Genomic DNA, 18998 nt, shown 5'->3' with positions numbered 1-18998 from the left:
TATTCTAATAGAGCTAATTGAATTGTTTAATTATTATAGAATTCACCAGTACCCTTTTTAATACTTTTAACATGAACACAACCAGTGTAGAAGTATAAACATGAATATATATTTTGTGTAAAAAGTTTAAAAAGGGAACTATTTGATTCTATTATAATAAAAAAAAAACGGGCTGCTCAAATAGTTGTTATATATGGCACAATTTTTCAGGCTGGGTATTCGAAGTTTTTTGTCAACTACTTCCTTCCTCACTACCTGAGAGGTGTTTGACTTCTCAGGGTGCGACTCCTAGGAGATCGCGGATATGCTACAGGAGTTCAGCACTACGTTAATGAAGAGGCAGCCAGCAGGGATGAAGCAGTGGTTGAATCAGAATGTTTTTGAGAGTTGTGCCAAAAATTTGAGAGCTCATTCATTATGATTTTTAAAAGTTTTTTGATGCTGTTGACTTGTTTCAATGGCAAAAATATTGCTATTATGTGTTCAATGGGTATATTGATCCTCATCAGAACAACTCATATTATAAAGACTATCATCATAGATAGGTACCAGAGTACCATGAAACATCAAACAAGGAATATAAAAAGATGTGCATATAAAAGAAATACAGAAGAACTAAACGGCACATTAATTCACAGCTTAATTTATTATTACCTTGGTAAGTATCTTTTGCTTGAACATTGAATAAACTACCGTTTTTAATCATAACTTAGGCTTGATTACACAAAGCCGGTTAAATTTTAATCCTGATTAATTTTAAGGTTTTTTCGAAAAGATTGGTTCTCATGAAATGAATCACAATTTAAATTTAACTGGCTTTTAAGAAAATGACAGTAATGTTTAATATTAATATCTACTTACATTTTTACTGCAAAATAAATTCCAAAAATAGAAAAACAGTGTTCTTTATGAATGAAGACACTACAGGTTTAAACTCGTTCAATGAGCATGGGAGAGTTTACCGTTTTGGCAGATAGCAGCACATGACGGATTTCATTTCATAATCAAATCAGCTGATAACTTGATGACATTTTATTTTTGCTTCTGCCTTATCGAAACGGAAAAGTAGGGTTATGTTTTGAAGATCCAACTATCCAAGATAGGAAACACTTGACTTGAGAAGCTACTAATATTTTTATTCTGTATGTTTGCGGCATTTAAAAAGATTTGTGATATCTGTGATAAGAATATTGTTGTTATAAAAAATAGTGAAATACATCGTTTAATATAGTTTGTTTTTAAAGATATACGTTGAATTGTGAATGTTATTAACTGATAAAGAGTTTGAGCTGTTCATGATTTATAAATCTACCAACTTCTCTTTTCTTGAAGCTAGAATAAATATAATCTATCTCACTAAAATAATAATAATGAGTCAGAATGTCAGAAATAAACAAATAACTAATATCTAGCAAATAAACTTGCTCTGACCGTAACTGCATAGTCATGGTTGTTTTGTAGTTGCTTGGAGAAATTTCTTATTAAGTGAATTATTTTGTCATACAATATGAATATATCTGAAACAGTCACTACAATTTCAAGCTTACTAGAAAGCTGTAGTGGTCGTGATCAAATTTTAAGGCTAATCTATTACGGAGCGTTATGTGTATCAGACGCAAGGCTTTGTCGCCGCTTCTTAGGAAGTAAATTGACAGACTTTTGTAATCATATCAATGAATGTAGAACGTTTCTTCGTTTGTTTGATGACATTCCAATGTTGAATTACACACTTTCCTATGGATTGGGTGATGAGGTAAGTCATTGATATCTTAGTAAAGTTAAAAAATAGCTTATTGTCTTATAAAACGTTTCATTAACTTTCTATTATTCAAATAAGCTTGAACAATATTTCTTGATTGCTACTCTAAAAATATCTGGAGAGCAATTCTTCTTATAGCATTGCTGAACAGAGATAATTTTTTGATGATAATATTATCATCAAAAATTCAGAATATTTCATAATTATTACTGGAAATACAGGATAGTTTTATAATCTCTATATGCCAACTGCAAGCCCATCTTTGCTCACCTTGGTGTACTAACGGTTATCAGCCATTACATCCTCCTGTGTTTGGTGTATGTCCAGAGGATACAGCATACTCTGGCTACCTGTAATAAGATCCAATACTTCAACATCAGTCACCGTAAGCTGTAGAATGTCCCCAGGAGATGCCTCCACCGATCGCAGGCCTGTTATAATATTTCTGCCCTGAAATTCTACAACAATCTTCTTCAGATCTGCCATCTATTGAGATGGTGTATGAAATCACAGCCTTGATCTATGGTATTGATTTAAAATTGAATGCTCTAACCTCGAGATCCACTGAGGCTTTGCACTGGGGAAAACTTTGTGTTTTAAAATTCAAGCTCCCAAGGACTTACTTCACACCTCCTGGTGTGAAGCAGTTGAATGAGGCCGCCTTCCAGAGAACTATCCAGTGGCGTAGTGAAGGGGTGGTTTTCAGGTTGCAACCCCACCCCCATGAGCCCGAAAAAGAGGCCCAAAATCCAAAGATAGCACCCCCTCTTCAAATTAAGCATACAAAATTACTTCTGACTTGGAAGAATATGCGGTGCAAAATTACTACTGACTTCTATGCGGCGCAGAGAAATGGAGGGGGATCAGCCAATTACAGTGATTAATAGAGCCATAGGTGGAAGCAAGCGCTGTTGCCAATTTGTCAGTCGTATGACAGTTTTCAGACAGGAAACTTCGCATGTGTAGCATGACCACATGAACAGTCACTAGAAGTTGGAGAACGCTGGCCGCTTCAAAACGGTAACATCGCGCCTCTGTATCCCTCCCGCTAAATGCTTTCTCTGCTGCGCATGTCTATCCCAAGTAAGAAGTTATTTTGTAAAGGGTATAGGTAAAGTCTACAGGAATACAAAATTATTTGTGAATCCCATATTTCAAAATCCTGGCTACTCTACAACCGTTAGGAAGTTGCTGTGTGACAATGCATGTATAGTAGTGTGAATGAATGTATGTGTATAATTTGAATTCTTACCAAAAGTAGTCATTGGATTGCAGTCACCTGATTAGTTGTGTGTTGAGTTCTATGACGCCATCAATTTCACAAGTGTGGGTAATGTATGAAGCAGAATGTATACTATCACAGGATAAGATATACTTGTACAGAGTTGTGCCGAGGAAACGCATGTTTCGCTTGGTCTTCCCCGTTCCCCGGAAAGTGTAGACCGAGTCAGAACGGCAGTTGTTACTAGTCCTAGACGATCGACTCGACGACACTCGACTCGGTCTACATTTTCAGGAGTACGAACTGAACGGGAAAGACCAGGTGGTTTCTTTTTCATCACAGAACTAGTACTCCTGAACGCTGCAACCCATCGGAGTACAGTATTTCGATCGGGCATTGCACCTCGACCCTCAACTCTAAAATATTGACGGAAAAGCGTTGCACAGTGACTACAGATTCATTGTTTCTAAAAATACTGCTCAACAGCAAACACACGATGTTGTACGTTCCAACGCTCATGGCAACTGAAATGGCATAGTATGGGCCGTCTGCCAACATTCGTTCCAGTGCAATACCCTCTCCCGTTGACGAGTACTGGCTGTTCGAAAAACATGCGTTTCCTCTGCACAACTCTGTACTATCACATTTGATCTGTGTATTATATAAATCAAATCAAGCTATTTTTAATAATTGATGTTGCTTTCCATGACGAAACACTATGTAGGCTAATAACTTTGTTGTAGTTCAGACAGTGTGTTACATTTAAATTCAACATTAGGCTGAGGCTGATGAAGCTCCTCCTCAGGAGTGAAATGCATTCCTCAATACTCCAACAAAAGTAAGTGTTTTTTCAAATATTTACAATTGTAACACCGCAGTGTCCAAACTACAACAAAGCTATTTTGTCATTTTTAATTACTCACCTATAAGACGTTGTGGAAAAAAGTTTTTAGTATCATCCAAATATCCAAAGTCGTGATCAGGGCCAGGTCTTCCTGTATTGATCGTGTCGATTAAATAAATGAATTTAAATTTATTAACTGAAGAATTTGGTACAAACATAGAGTATTTCCAATAAAAAGAAAAAATAATTACATATTGTTAGGCATAGAAACAATATCAATCAATTAATTATTCACAGTTTCAGTCTTCAGTTATTGTTTACTCAATTTCAGTTCAGTCTTACAGTTTTAGAAACATCACACTTTAATTAAATCTCTAGTCAAGATCAACAGTTGGGTGTTACAAAACAAAGTCAACAGCTAAAATAATATTGTAAACAGACAAGTACTGACAGAAAACAAAACACAGCAAACAAGAAACATCCATATCACAGTTCAAAATCAAGATCACAGCCTACATGTCAAACTCAGTTTCATTCAAGAACTCAGCAATAGAGTAGAAAGGTTTCTTCTCAAACCACCTTTGAAGTCTACACTTATATTCATTGAAAGGATCTATTCTTACATGGAGAGGTAAACTATTATATAATTTTATACCACCCACAAGCCAGTGGTCTTGTGTCTTTTTCAGTCTTCACCGAAAAAGTTGAAAACATGGTACATAAACTGTAGGCAACGTCACAGTCTAGCAAAGCTTTCGTCGAAGAAATCCTCTAACCGGTAGAAGCTCCTTCCAACAAGCCACTTTGACAATGAGCTTCTGAACACATTGACTGGGCGTGCCCTAATCGAGTTTGGCAGGCAGTTGAACATTTGCACCGCCAAAACAGGAAAACTGTCCTTCACTCTTGACAGACGACAGCGCGGCATATCCAAGTCACCCCCACCCCTCGAGTTCCATGTGAGTGCACTTCCTCCATTTACTGTACCATAATGTATCTAGAATACATGTAAAATACCGATGTATTCTAGGTACCTTGGTATCATTATTGTGATTCAATGTTTCAAAACTTTCTTATAGCTGATTATAAATTTGTTTTACAGGAAGAAGACACTCTGATGAGCCTATGTGGCGTGGCTGTGAATATCTGTGATCAACTGTACTACCCTTTCGAACACATAGCCTGGGCGGCCGACAAAAGACTTCTGTCCATCAAAAGTGATCGTTGGTGGACTATAAGCACAGTGTGCTGGGCATTCTCCGTCTATTTCAGCTTTTGCAAGTAAGTAACCCTGTGTAAACCTATCTAAATTAAATTTGGGAGAGGGATAGCATAAGGTTAACTCATTTTTCCTTTTCCTATTATTTTAATAATGTACTTATTGTAAGAATAAATAAAATAATAGAGTGGCTTTGTACTTCTTTAAGGGAGGAACCCCCTGTGGGTTGGGGAATATTTGAATCGAACATCGTACTCAAGAATGTGTTGAAAACCAGAATTCACCCACAGTATGCCTGCTTGTCGTAGGAGGCGACTAAAAGGGACCTCAAGGCAACTCCAGAAGTTGCCTTGTCTTCAAACCCACTGGATCTGCCCATCAGGGCAGTTTCGGAGGGGCAAAAAGAAAAACCCAATAGACCAGAGATGGGTGAAACTCCAGGCATAATGTGAGTCAAAAGGCTTAGTCGAGAGTGGCTGGGCGCCCTAGAGGCAGGTTTGACGTCCCCTCTCTCAGCGGAAGGACCTACAAAAAGGCCAGGAGGAACTCACGTAGGTCATGAGTTTGTGGGTGGAGAGGCCAAAACTCACCACTGTTCAAAGAAGGTCCGCCATTCAGGCAAAACTTCTTGGGAGAGGTGAGGCTTTTGACTGCAGAGTTTCGGAGGGGCAAAAGAAAAAACCCAAGAGACCAGAGATGGGTGAAACTCCAGGCACAAAAATGTGGGTCAAGAGGCTGAGTCAAGGGTGGCCGGGCGCCCTAGAGGCAACTTGGCCACCTCTTCCTCAGCGGAAAGACCTACAAAGAAGGCCAGGAATGGAACTCACGTAGGTCACGAAGACTAAATCATTCTGAAGAGACTGCCAAGCATATCACACTGGATTGCAACAAGCAACCAGGTGATTAATGGGATGTTAGTATAGGGAAAAACTCCTGGTTCTTGTAAAGGACACAGGTATTGGTTTGCCTAACTAACATACTACTTGGGAACACAATAAGCTTCGGTTGACGTGTGGGGTTCTTCGAACCTTCGGACCCTTGAGTCCGTCCCTTCAAAAACAATAAACAATAGGGAGAAAACATGATGGAAACGCTGAATTGCATGCATCAAATGCAGCACTATCAAGCTTGAAGCTTGAAGGGTGGAAACATGATAGAGCGGCGAAGGCAGCTTCAAGCTTGATAGTGCTGCATTTAATATGCATGTAATTCCATGGTAGTGAATAGTAGATGACTATGTGCGCCACAATTTAAATACACACATTACATTCAACCATAGAGAAAAGATAGCATAAGAAGATATCCCATGGTATAGGTCGTTTATGTTCCAAATTTCAAGGCGATTTTTTGTTCACTCAAGTTGAGTGGCTGAGAAGGGAAGTTATTGATTGATGAAATAATTTCAATAATTTCTCTTCTCAGCCTCCTTATTTAATTCATCCTATCAACATTCTAACACAAGTGATTTATTTAGTGTGACATAAAATGAGTGTTGAAACGGTACTGGTATTCTATTTTCAAGTACAGTTTATCTCATGACCCACCTATGCTAGAGATAAAAGATTTGAAAGAAGAGAAAAAGAATGACTGTACTTTGTCTCTGTAATGTCTGTCTCTGTCTATCGATCTAAATTCTTTTATCTCTTTGTTAGAATTTTAATAAGTAGCCTACTCCAATAACTTCACTTTTTACTGTGCAACCCATTTTTATTTTGATCTTTAATTGAATATTTTTTGAACATTGAACATTTCTTCTTGAACATTCTACAGTGGATTATCAATATGTATCCATTTTATTTTCTACAATTCTCATTGCAGGTGCCTTAGATACTTCAGCATTTTGGAAAGGAGGAAAGAAAACAAGAGACTATCTGATGAAAATGATAGGTGAGAAAAATTATATTATTCAGCTGAAATATTGGATGAGGGATTTTTTTAGCAGCATATTCATCAATTATATAAAATAAAGAATGAACTATACTGATGAAATCGGTGAGATTTTTATTAGAAAAATATAAATAAGTATTTACTTATTTCTAGCCTAAGTTTACTGGAGATAGCTATAGATAATGACGTAACACCCGAAACTATTATCTCATCGTTCAATAAATAAGTGGTTATAACAGTTTAAAGTCTTTTTATAATAATATTATTCCTCCTTCAATAAACACTTTTTTCTGTTTTATTTCAAAATCTCGTTTTTTAGTAATAATTTTGGAATTATTGTGGTCGATATTTATATAGAATATTTTTAGATATTTTTATTGACCGAACGAAGTGAGGTCTAAGATTCAAGTCGACGGTTTTGCATTTCTCATAATGTTTAAATGTTTATTTGTTGCGCATTTACGGCGAAACGCGGTAATAGATTTTCATGAAATTTGACAGGTATGTTCCTTTTTAAATTGCGCGTCGACGTATATACAAGGTTTTTGGAAATTTTGCATTTCAAGGATAATATAAAAGGAAAAAGTAGCCTCCTCCATACGCCAATATTAGAGTAAAAATCAGACTATAGAATTATTCATCATGAATCAGCTGACAAGTTGTGTGGAGAAGACAGTCTATTGCTGTATTTCCATAAGGTCTATAGTTTCAATCAGTTACTTGTTGATGAGAATACTGCATGAGGTCTACTGTTCACAGAACTACTAGTAGGTTATGAAGATTCGATATTGAAATCTCTCCATAATCAATATTACTTTTCTAAGATGTTGCAGCATATGATTGTAAAGAACAAGTTACTCTAGCACATATATTCAACAGTGTAAATTTCTCATGTTTCATTCCATTAAAAAATCTCGATTTGTTGCAGGTTGGAGCTGAAACAAATTGCCAGACTGCAATTTAATGAGCTGTTATCAATGGTGCAGTGCTTAGCTAACCTCGTTCACGCCGTTCATTGGCTGCCGAGTGGCGTTCTATGGGCGGGGCGATTGAAAGAGTGGCAAATCGGCGTTCTCGGAACCTTAGCCACTGTTCTAAGTCTCTATCAGACTATTTCCAAAATATGATACAGTAATACCAACAACACGTCGACCAAACGATATTAGGTAATATTTGAGGAGCGGTTTTGTATCTTCAAACACGAGTGCCAAGGAAAGTGTTGGTTGGTCAGCCTGGAGGAAGACGTCCTGTAGGGAGACCAAGGGAGCGATGGGAGGTTAGGGTGCGGAAGGATGCTAATTAAATGTTACACTATTGAGGGGATGGAAGAGAGCGGCGTTAGATAGAGATGGATGGAGGCCAGAGCCCGATTTGAGCTGTAGTGTCATTGGAGAGAGAGAGAGGGTTTTTGTATCTTTGTGGCAGATCAGTGTTTTTTGGAACGTTAGTCACTGCTCTAAGCCTATTTCAGACTATTTCTAAGATATGATATCGATTAAAGAATCCGATAGCAATTCGAGTACTAAAAACACACTTAAACGAGATTAGGTATTATTTTATGACCGGTTTTTATATTTTTTATATGTGGCTTGAGGCAGATCAGTGTTCTAGAAACGTTAGCTACTGTTCTTAACCTCTATCAGATTATCTTCAAGATATCGATTAAACAATTTGAAAGGAATGCTATATTTTCTCCATGGTTCAACTAAATTAGTTACTGTTATTGGCTCTCTATACTGTAAGGCTAGTTACACACATTTATACATTTTTGGATATCCGATTTTTTGCCGTCCTCAAAAATTCTATTGGATTAAACATATAATGTTTTTAAAATTCCGTTTAATTTGAATATCGGGGACCGAGCTTCGCTCTGAAGTACAAAAGCATAAAAAAATTATCACGAAAGAAGAATAGTTCATACAGAAATGTTCTATCTAATCACAGAAAATAGAGATTAATTCCCAGAGGAATGCAAAAATTTCCCTCACAGAGGCCCGGTTGCACAAAAGCCGGTTAAATTTTAATCCTGATTAATTTTACGTGAACCAAATCAAAGAAGACCATTTCAAAAAGATGTATCTACTGGAATTAATCAGGATTGAAAATAATCGGGCTTTTTTTGCAACTGGCACTAAGTAACTGATTAAATGATTACAAAAGTTCAACAGCTGAGTCATAATTTTGACACAGTCCCACACTCATGAACTCGCTCACTCACTTCCATCATCAACAGACGACGAAATAATTATTATCAGCTGTTTTTCCAAGGATAAATGATAATTATTCTTTTAATGTCCTTTAGTGAGTTTTCCCAGGGATGAGACCTAGTGCAATCGAATTTTTATATTATAAACCTACTATGTTCTGAATTTCTTGAGAATCGTTAGAGCCGTTTGTTTTTCGAGATCCGGTAATATACAAACATATAAACATCTAAACAGAAATTGCTTGTTTAATAGTATAGGATAAAATTAAAAAAAAAAAAAACAAAAAATCGAACATCTAAAGATTACGACGTGTGTAACTGGCTTAACTGTAGGTTGAACAAGATAGTAATGAGATAAATATAATAATATTATATTTATGATTACTCAATAAAATATTGTTGAACTCCTTATTCAAGTAGGACATTAGTTGTCACAAATGGTGACAATTTTAAAATTGTATAATCGTTAGATTATTGAAATGTTGTACTTACTGTACTGGTTGATTGGAAATTACTTTAAAATACTTTACTTTAATAGTATTACTTTAATTACACTTTTTTATAGCTGCTGAAAGTATTGAAACACAGTAAAATATATAAAGTATCCTTTTATTTTATTACAGCAAGACTATTTTCAACTCTTCAATAGCCATTTTTAAGTGATTCACACTTCAAATCTTCAAGAGCCATTTTTAAGTGATGTACACTTCAACTCTTCAATAGCTCTTTTCTATTAATTTACACTATCCAGTGATTTACACTTGAAATATTCTATTGTCGTCCAATACTCCACTGAATATAGAGTGATCTATTTTAGTACCTATTATCTGAGCAATCACCTTTTGTTTGATTAGATAATTTATATTTATCTCTCAATATATTCTCACATACAACGATCGGTAAGGTTCAAAAATATTTTCAATTGTTATGATAGGTGATAGGCAGATTTTTACAATTTTTCATGTTTTTACAAATACACTTGAATTAGAAAGTTATATAATTGTCATAGTCTTATGTCTGTTGTTCAAAATGTTAAACAAAAAAGAAAACTATAACACAAAAGAAAACGATAATTTACTTAGGCTGATCAAAACAAAGAGGTAGAGGATTATGACTGGTATTAATCAATTACTGGTATTTATTATTGTTTCAATCATTTATACAGTTGTTAGAATCTTTATCTTTCGGAATACTATACTACTTGATAGATTAAGACTTAATATATGTTGTGTGCTGATTGACACAATTTTGGTGATAGAAGCTTGCTCATTCATATATTATAGATTAAAGTTATATCACTGTTAAAATATTGGTTTTATTAAATGTTTGAAAAATTCAACTGTTCATTTTTCATCACCTCACCTATAAAAATCGTTCAACCATAAAACAAGATTACTGTTAAATTACTAGTTAAAATCGTGTGTTTCATATCCCATCTTTTAAAATGCAGTGTCAAGTAGGTACTATCATAGAGAAACAATAGCTTAAGTTAATATCCCACGGTATAGGGCGTTTATGTCGCAACTTTTATTGTTATCTCAAGTCGATTACTATCGATTATTGTAGATTTTTATTGTTTTGTTTGGGTGAGAGTGTATGAACGGCACAATATAAGAGACTACCTGCGTCACACAGCTTTTTGGGAAAGAAATACCTGGACTATCGGCTTGAGATAACAGTAAAAGTTGCGACATGAACGCCCTATACCATGGGATATCTACTTAAGCTATTGTTTCTCTATGGTACTATCATTCGTGAGAATTTGAGCGATTTTAATTTTTGACCTTTTTTGAAAAAATCCATGATTGATTTCATGAAATATGCAAATCTCGCAGATATGGTTGATATTAGGGCTATGGATAGAGGTTGACCTAACAAGTGTTGTGCTATAATATGAGACGTTTCGCTACAATACAGGGTGAGAAAAGAAAAACCTGCAGAGGATATAAATCAAAACACTTTTTAAAAATTGTAAATTATATTCGTATAAAAATTACATGAACATTGAAGTAAACCATCAATACATTATTAAATTACATTATGCAGGTAACATGGTCAAGGAATGGATTGAATTTTCTATTAAATTATTATCAACACATATATCATTACCATGAACATCCAATACAACTAGGATATTAGCATGCAGTTTACATTAAAGAGGATGGCTCCCGACATTTTCGAAATTGAGCTTAATATGATCAAGGCTTTAAAATAATAATCAATCATTATTTAACCGTGAATCAAAGAGTGGACTAATTGACAAATGAGTAATTCTGAAGCATGAAAAGTACTCAAAACATTTATAGACTCGGACATGTTTTTAAGAAAATAGTTTATCATATGAAAAAAGAAATAAAATCATTGTTTAAATAGAATGACTGACAAATGAGTAATTCTGAAGCATAAAAAGTACTCAAAACATTTATAGACTTGGAAATGTTTTCAAGAAAATAGTTTATAATATGAAAAAAAAATAAAATCATTGAATAGAATGATTAACTACAGTTCATCCAGTAACAATCGGAAGATCGATTTCAAGATTTTTGAATTATCAGACAATTATCTGAACTTTCTATAAAAAATTATAGAGGATCGATTATTGTCTTTTTATGCAAATTATTTCAACAAATAGAGGAATGAAATGAAGATTTATTATTTATTGAGACAGATTTTTACTTAACGAATTATGTTTTTTCAAGAAAAAACTTAATAGCAAAACTTTGTTCAATCAGAATGGAAATTTATTTGAATTTCTCTGATATTATACTAAGTTGTAAGAAATTAATGTTAAAAAATAGTTGTACTGTAGATTATTAAGGTGTTGGGAGCCATTTTGTTTATCTATGTATTATTAAAATCATTAATAAAACCTCATCTGGGTAAGAATAAATGCTTGAATAAAATAATGAAATCTAATGCTCATCTATTGCAATGATGCAAGAGAGATTATTAAAAAAATTAATTAGATTTTAATACAGTGGTTACATTATTGTGCAGTGATTTCTAAATTATCATTTTTATATTTTATAATTCGCGTTATTAATGATCAATTCAAGCCTAAAAGGCTTACAAGAGACCTTTCTTTGGAAGACTAACTGTGAAATAATTTATTTTTCCAACTGAAATGTTTTAAAATAAATTACTTCCAAGTATATATATTGCTTATTTTTAATATTATTCATTGCTTGTGACTTTACTGATTGGAATTGTGCCCGATTTATCAACTTGTTTGATTATTTAAATTATGAATTTCTATAATCTAGAGATAGACGAAATCAAAATTCCTATTCTTCAACCATTAATACCAATTCTAAATGTATTAAATCGTTATACACTGCCAAGTGCCAGCAATATTGATGCTAATTCTCCAATTTGTTACAACTCTTACATTAATTATGAACATTTTTGTCCCGTAGAAAAATTATTAACTCTTCACATTAATGTGTATTTCATATCAATCAAATACGTAATTTAATTACGCATCATATATTCAAATGACAGACAACTTTTCGATTTAAAGGCATTTTTAATGTGAATGTGGAATTACGTAATTTCTTATATTATTAGAAATTATTTTATATCCTACATAGTTTTCAAGAAAGTGCAGGTACCTTATTCACAATCTTTAGTAATAAATTTGAAACATAGATTGTAAATGTAGATTACTTTACAATGTTATTATTTATCATAATGCAATCTATGCATATTACGAATGCAACTATATGCAAATATTTTTACCCAGAAAAATTGTGAAAACTATATACTACAGTTTCAAGCGAATTGTGCGATAATCAAAGTAATAAGAGTGCATAATTTTTCACAAAAATATACGATTCTCACATAATTTGCAAGTCAATTGCTTCATTATTGATATCTAGTAATTATTTGAAATTGAATTTAAAATAAAAGTGCAGTATCAACCTCAAATAATAAAAAATTAGTGGAATAAAATACACACATTTATATTAACACTTGTGAGAACCACATCTGATTTCACAAGAATTGACAAATTACAATACACGAACATTTTCACGTTACACAAACATTGAGCTGAAAATTAATGAAATTGTAATAATGGAATATCGTGATTATGCTCTCTATACTCAATATTGAGTGTATTCATAACTAATTATTTTGGTCAAATTCTATGAGCCTACATCAGTTGAACTGGAATAGTTATTTGTGCAACTAGTGCGCAAAGTGACAGTTTGCTGCACCAAGAGAAACGTTTACGCCCGAGCCGTAGGCGAGGGCGGAATGGTTTCTTGAGTGCAGCAGAGGAACTTTGCGCACGTATTTCACATTAAGTTTTTCCTACAGTTACCATTGAATATGAAAAGTGGGTAATTATGGGTAAAATTGCCTGAAATCCATCAAATGCTTTTCTGTGTAATTTTATTATTGATAAAAACCTTAATCCTAAAATCCTAAAGTCCTCGTTGTCCTTGGTTATAATATATAATGAATAATAATTAGCGCGTTGTGCTTGGTTGCACCTCTGCTCACTATAGCAGCCACAGCAGTCACTGTTACCAACTTCATTTTGATTTTGCTGCACTGTTGCTCCATATAACCTACTAAGTATTTTGCGTTGCCATGTTGCAAATCTGGAGTGCAGAAAAATTTTTCCCGCACTAGAGCGGAAAAGTGATTCTTTGCGTTCTGTAATCAGTGCAGCAATGGCCACTTTTCAACGTAACTGTAGGAAAAAATAATTGCAAATTAGAATCTTAAACTATAAAAACTGTTCAGATGGCCATCGTTAGGATGGTTGTGGTAGAACTAATTAACGGAGCCAAAAACTAATAATATTCTGCCTCCTCTTTGAGAGTTGAATACTTAGATAAACATTTCAAAAATAAATATAACACACCTTTTTAAAGCAATGCACAACCAATATGAATTGATTCCACATAATAGACTTCTACAAAAAAATCAACATAAATAAAAACCATTTACAGCATCCATGTTCATAAATGCACAGAAACATATTCATGTAATCTACATAACTAATATATTTCCTATCTATATAAATTTCAAATAAAACAAAAACGCAACTAGTCTCTTTTCAAATGTATTTGCCGTTCTGAGGCTAATGGACAATCACAACCAAATAATATATTATTTCTGGGTTTGATACAACCTAAAACTCTAAAAAAGAAAAATAGATTTATGTATTTGATACATAAATCAGATCTAAAGACTATCATTGCAATGCAGAAGTACATTGCACGTAGAAATAAAACAACCTATCTAGGTGATGAGATAGTTTGGAGATCTCAATAGTAAAATAAAACATTTTCTGTTGAATAATAATTGATAAACAGATCTTAACATAGGATATTTTGTCATCTCGAGAATTTAATTAAAAAAAAAGAGAATTTATTGAAAACCTAAACTAAAATTAACTAGTTTAACAATAATTATTACTAAGTAATAAAATACTTATTTATTGCCTAATAAATGTTACACAAACATTTCAAACTAATACTTTGCCGTTGCACTTTAAAAACATCCAAACTTTTTTGGACAGTCAAAACAAAACACATAAATTCTTATATAAATATATAATATATATAATCTATTCTGTTATTTTATTCAGACTATATTATTTATATAATCCTCAATAATTATATTAAGATTAATTAGGAATTTTTCAGGATGGATCCTTAGTTAAGTGGATACAATCAGCTAGACTAAATCAATGTCAGATGGGAAACTCAACATGCAATAGTAATGCATTCATTATTTTTGGGTTGATTTAAGAGGGACAAGATGAAGGTTGAAAGCGTAAAGTTTGGTCTTAGCCCAGCTAAGGATAAGAGTAATGAGAGGGTCGACTAATGAATGAAATTAAGTTATCATTACATACCTTACAAATAAAAGGTAAAATCCCTCTTTTTTAAGATTGATCTGCCCTTTAAAAGGTCATTTTCTGTCGATCAGAACACTAAACCTGCATTTCCACATATCAGTATCAGTCCAGAGAAAATTTATTCTCTCAAGTTTCAATGGGACTATTCACACTGAGCACGGTCGAGCGAGTATGAATACTCCCATTAAAACTCATACAAATGATATATTTTCACTTTACCATACACTTACACTGATACTGATATGTGGTAATCCGTCTTCAGTCGAGGTGAACACTTGAACAATAATAGTCTACTATAGGAGAACAATCTGAATCCAGGAGATTTTCTGTCGAACTTGAAAGTATTGTAGTCAGTTGAATCAAAGTGTGATCTAAATACTGTTCTTTACGAAGAAACACTCTTTTCAAGCTGAAATTCGCCTTTCTAAATTCAGTATTTGGAGTCAGTATAACTGTTCAGCTGAACATTTAAATAACAGTATCGCACTATGGGGCAAAAAATCTAATTCTAGGAATTTTTCTGTCGAGCTTAGCAGTACAGTGTAATGTAGTCAGTTGAATCAAATTGTGTCCTCAATAGCCTACTGTTTTTTTTAAAATTCAAAAAGCTCTTTTCAAGTTGAAATTCGTTTTTACAAAGTCAGTATGTCCTTTTCAAGGTCAGTAACTGTTAGTATAAAAACCTAAACAAGAGTACCCAGTAGGGTATACAGTGTAATGTAGTCAGTTAAATCAAATTGTGTCCCAATAGCCTACTGTTTTTTACAAATTCCAAACGCTCTTTTCAAGTTGAAATTCGTTTTTACAAAGTCAGTATGACCTTCTTAAGGTCAGTAACTTTTTAGCTAAATACTCAAACAAGTAAGCCTACAGTAATCAGTTGAATAAAGTTGGGTTCTCAATACTGTTATCTATCTCTACAAAGTCAAAAGTTGAAATCCGTTTTTCAAAAGTCAGTATGTCCTCCTTAAGGTCAGTAACTGTTTAGCTAGATACTTGAAACAACAGTACTGTGGTCAGTTGAATAAAATCAAGTTCTCATAGCATAAAAATCCTTTTCAAGGTCTATAACTGTTAAATAATGAAAACAAGTCCTCATATATCATTACATACCTTACAAATCCTTTTCAAGGTAAGTAAAAATGTAAAATAATGAAATCAAGTCCTCATATATCTACATACCTTACAAATCCTTTTCAAGGTAAGTATAACTGTTAAATAATGAAATCAAGTTCTCACATCATAGGATACCTTAAAAATCCTTTTCAAGGTCAGTATAACTGTTTAACTTAATACTTAAACAACAGTACCCTGTAGGGTAGTCAGTAAAATTAAATCAAAGTTATCATAGCATAGCCTCATACATTGAAGATGGGATAGTTTTTTCAAGGTCAACGTTTTTTCTTAGTCGAATAACCTCAAGGTGAAATAGGTATTTTCAAGGTCAACCTAACCTTTCCTTAGTCGAACCGATCACTTGAACAATATCAAGGTCAGTGAAACTGTTCAGCTGAAAACTTAGACAACAGTACTATAGTTCTTTCTTAGTCGAATAATCTCAAGGTGAAATAGGTATTTTCAAGGTCAACCTAAACTTTCCTTAGTCGAACCGTTCACTTAAACAATATTAAGTTCAATGAAACTGTTAGTTGAAAACTCAAACAACAGTATTATAGGGCAAACAATCTAAATCTAAATCGAGTTGAGAGTTATCATCAATGGACGTTTGGCGCGGATAAAAGCCGAGCGACGAATTTTCTTGCAAACTGTACGTTGAGTCGAGCAGAGAGGACCGAATGGAGGCTGGCCGCAAAGAGTTATGGCGGCGTTGTTGTCCGTTTTCCTCGTCGTCTTCGCTGCTGCTGTCCAGAACCGACCGCTGATAATAGACGCTGCAGAAGGAGGATCGCAGTGACGGAGTTATTTCCTCGTGACAGGCGAGTGGAGCAGCTTTGTTCATGCATCTGTTGCGGAAACGATCTACTGCCGATCTCTTCTCTCTGTCTTTTGTCTTGCCCTTCGGAATGCTGTAAACATAATGCCAACAATTTAATTTCTTGAAAAATAAAAATTAAGTAAAGTTTACAAAGGGTTGTAGAAGTAATGAACACAATTGTTGGTGTAGACCAATGGTCGCCAAACTGATGAGCCTGTGAGCTAGAATAGAATTTATAAATCTTCTAGTGAGCTACCAAGAAATATTAGAAAGTACGGGAAGCAAAATAAAATTTTCACACTTTTATTGCCTATAAAGATACATTTCTACTTTTGAAATCTACTTATCTCATAGCAAAAAGTATAACAAAAGTTGAAATGTACATTTCAAAGAGAGAAGTGGAACTCTTTTTTGGTCATCAATTATTTTCTTGATGTTTGAAGTGTACGTTGTAGCCGCCATTCTGATGCAGTTGTCCAAATGTTCATCGGTCAGTCTGTTCCTATATAGATTTTTTATGAATTTCATACTTGAAAAAGATGCTTCACACAAGTAATTAGAGCTGAACATAGCTTTCAACCTCAATGCAACTTGAATAATATTTGGGGACTTGAGACCAAATATTTCCAGTTGTAGTAAGTGATCTGAAAGACAGATCATTTTGAAAATCCAAAAATTCTATTTCAACTGAAGCCTGATCTCCACCAAAATGTTTTACAACACAAGCTGCAAAATCTTCTGCATAGATCTCTACAAAAGAGAGTTGATGAATTGTACCATATTTGATATTCTTTCAAAATCTTGAAATCGTTGATCAAACTGTTGTCTCAAGTCTGAAAGAATTGTAACGTATTCTTGGTTATTGCTGCGGTGCTGCGGAGGATTTTTCTTGTCATTGATTTTCTTCAGACTGGGAAAGTGTTTATATTCGAACTCGACGACATTCTTTTGCACGAGCATTTGTGTAAGCTACCAAAAACTACCCCAAGAGCTACCGGTAGCTCGCTATCGACTGTTTGGCGACCACTGGTGTAGACTGACCTTCAATCTCTTGTTATCCCCAGCCTTTCGAAATGTTACAAACACAATACCTACAATTCACATTCTCGAAAAATTCAAAGAAATTAAAGTTCAAAAACGGTTATAGAAGTAATAAAGACTTTTGTTAGTCTGGTCTTTCAAGATGCAGTGACTTACAATCTCTTGCATCTATATTTTATCTTGCCATTCGGTATGTTTTTTTCCATAAAGGAGAACAGAATGCATTTTGCATTTACACACAGATATGAGCCTAACAAGCTAATAAGCTCACCTTGTCTCTCTATTCCTGAGTTGAGAACGCTCTGGTATGCAAAAAACACACTATAGTGAGGTCCACGTTATAATGGCAGTGTACGATTGACAATACTGTTGCTGTCCTTTTCTATCATACAACAAAACAGATAGCACTATCTCTCTCTCGCTTTGCAATGTTGTCTATTTGCCAGAATATTTTATATTTACTTTTGACAGTGACTGTACATAACTGAACACCATATTCTCAGCCGCCATTTTTTTCTTCATTCTATCAAAATACTTGAGTACACAAGTCGTATAATTGATTTAAAATGTATTTTTGAAACAATGAAATAATTTTAAACATTACCGTTATGAGAAACACAAATTAAAATACCTGAAATGACATTTAAAATGTCGATAACTAACCATCCTAGACTTCATCCATGCTTCAGTTAGCCTACCTGTATGTATAGGTTAGACCTACTCGTACCGGTATAAATAATATTGAAAAGTTATTTCAGAATTAATACATTCAAATTACTTATTTTTAAATGGGATTTCTATTTTTCTATAATTTTTAAAAGAAATTGGGATAGAATACCTACCAAATAACTCAATTTCTGTTGTTTTGAAATTCAGATTGTTGAATAACAGCTTTTTAAATTAGCCACCATTTCAGGTTTGTATAAGAATAAAAATATGATCTCAGTTATGAAAGCAAATTTTTGAATCAAATTATGAAACAATATATTTTCTTGATTAAATTGATTAT

General features: G+C 33.8%; 2 protein-coding genes across 5 annotated transcripts in view; one reads left to right on the top strand and one right to left on the bottom strand.

The window, feature by feature from the left end:
* The first annotated feature begins 1012 nt into the window (after window positions 1–1012).
* On the top strand, window positions 1013–10476 carry LOC111064364 (peroxisomal membrane protein 11C). The gene is made up of 4 exons (XM_039433805.1): window positions 1013–1753; window positions 4928–5106; window positions 6863–6931; window positions 7860–10476. The coding sequence occupies exons 1-4, from the start codon at window positions 1508–1510 to the stop codon at window positions 8056–8058; spliced, it is 693 nt and encodes a 230-aa protein (XP_039289739.1). The 5' UTR covers window positions 1013–1507; the 3' UTR covers window positions 8059–10476.
* Window positions 10477–11093: 617 nt separating this feature from the next.
* Window positions 11094–18998, bottom strand: part of LOC111064318 — a 62104-nt gene continuing 54199 nt past the window's right edge. For all 4 annotated transcript variants that reach the window (XM_039433802.1, XM_039433800.1, XM_039433803.1 and 1 more), the window contains one exon: window positions 11094–17039. Coding sequence is in view for 2 of the 4 variants with exons in the window: in XM_039433800.1 (XP_039289734.1) it covers window positions 16670–17039 (370 nt within the window). In the remaining 2 variants the exon portion in view is untranslated. The remainder of the gene's footprint in view (window positions 17040–18998) is intronic.

This window comes from Nilaparvata lugens, chromosome 8 (assembly GCF_014356525.2).
Source record: "Nilaparvata lugens isolate BPH chromosome 8, ASM1435652v1, whole genome shotgun sequence".
Classification (NCBI taxonomy): domain Eukaryota; kingdom Metazoa; phylum Arthropoda; class Insecta; order Hemiptera; family Delphacidae; genus Nilaparvata; species Nilaparvata lugens.
The sequence above is the reverse complement of the archived record's forward strand: the minus strand, read 5'-3'. Positions and strand labels throughout refer to the sequence as shown.

Coding starts and splice junctions, on each gene's coding strand:
- LOC111064364 (XM_039433805.1), top strand. CDS start 1,508: ATGAATATATCTGAAACAGTCACTACAATTTCAAGCTTACTAGAAAGC. Junction 1,754..4,927: donor CCTATGGATTGGGTGATGAG/GTAAGTCATTGA, acceptor TTTGTTTTACAG/GAAGAAGACACTCTGATGAG. Junction 5,107..6,862: donor GTCTATTTCAGCTTTTGCAA/GTAAGTAACCCT, acceptor TTCTCATTGCAG/GTGCCTTAGATACTTCAGCA.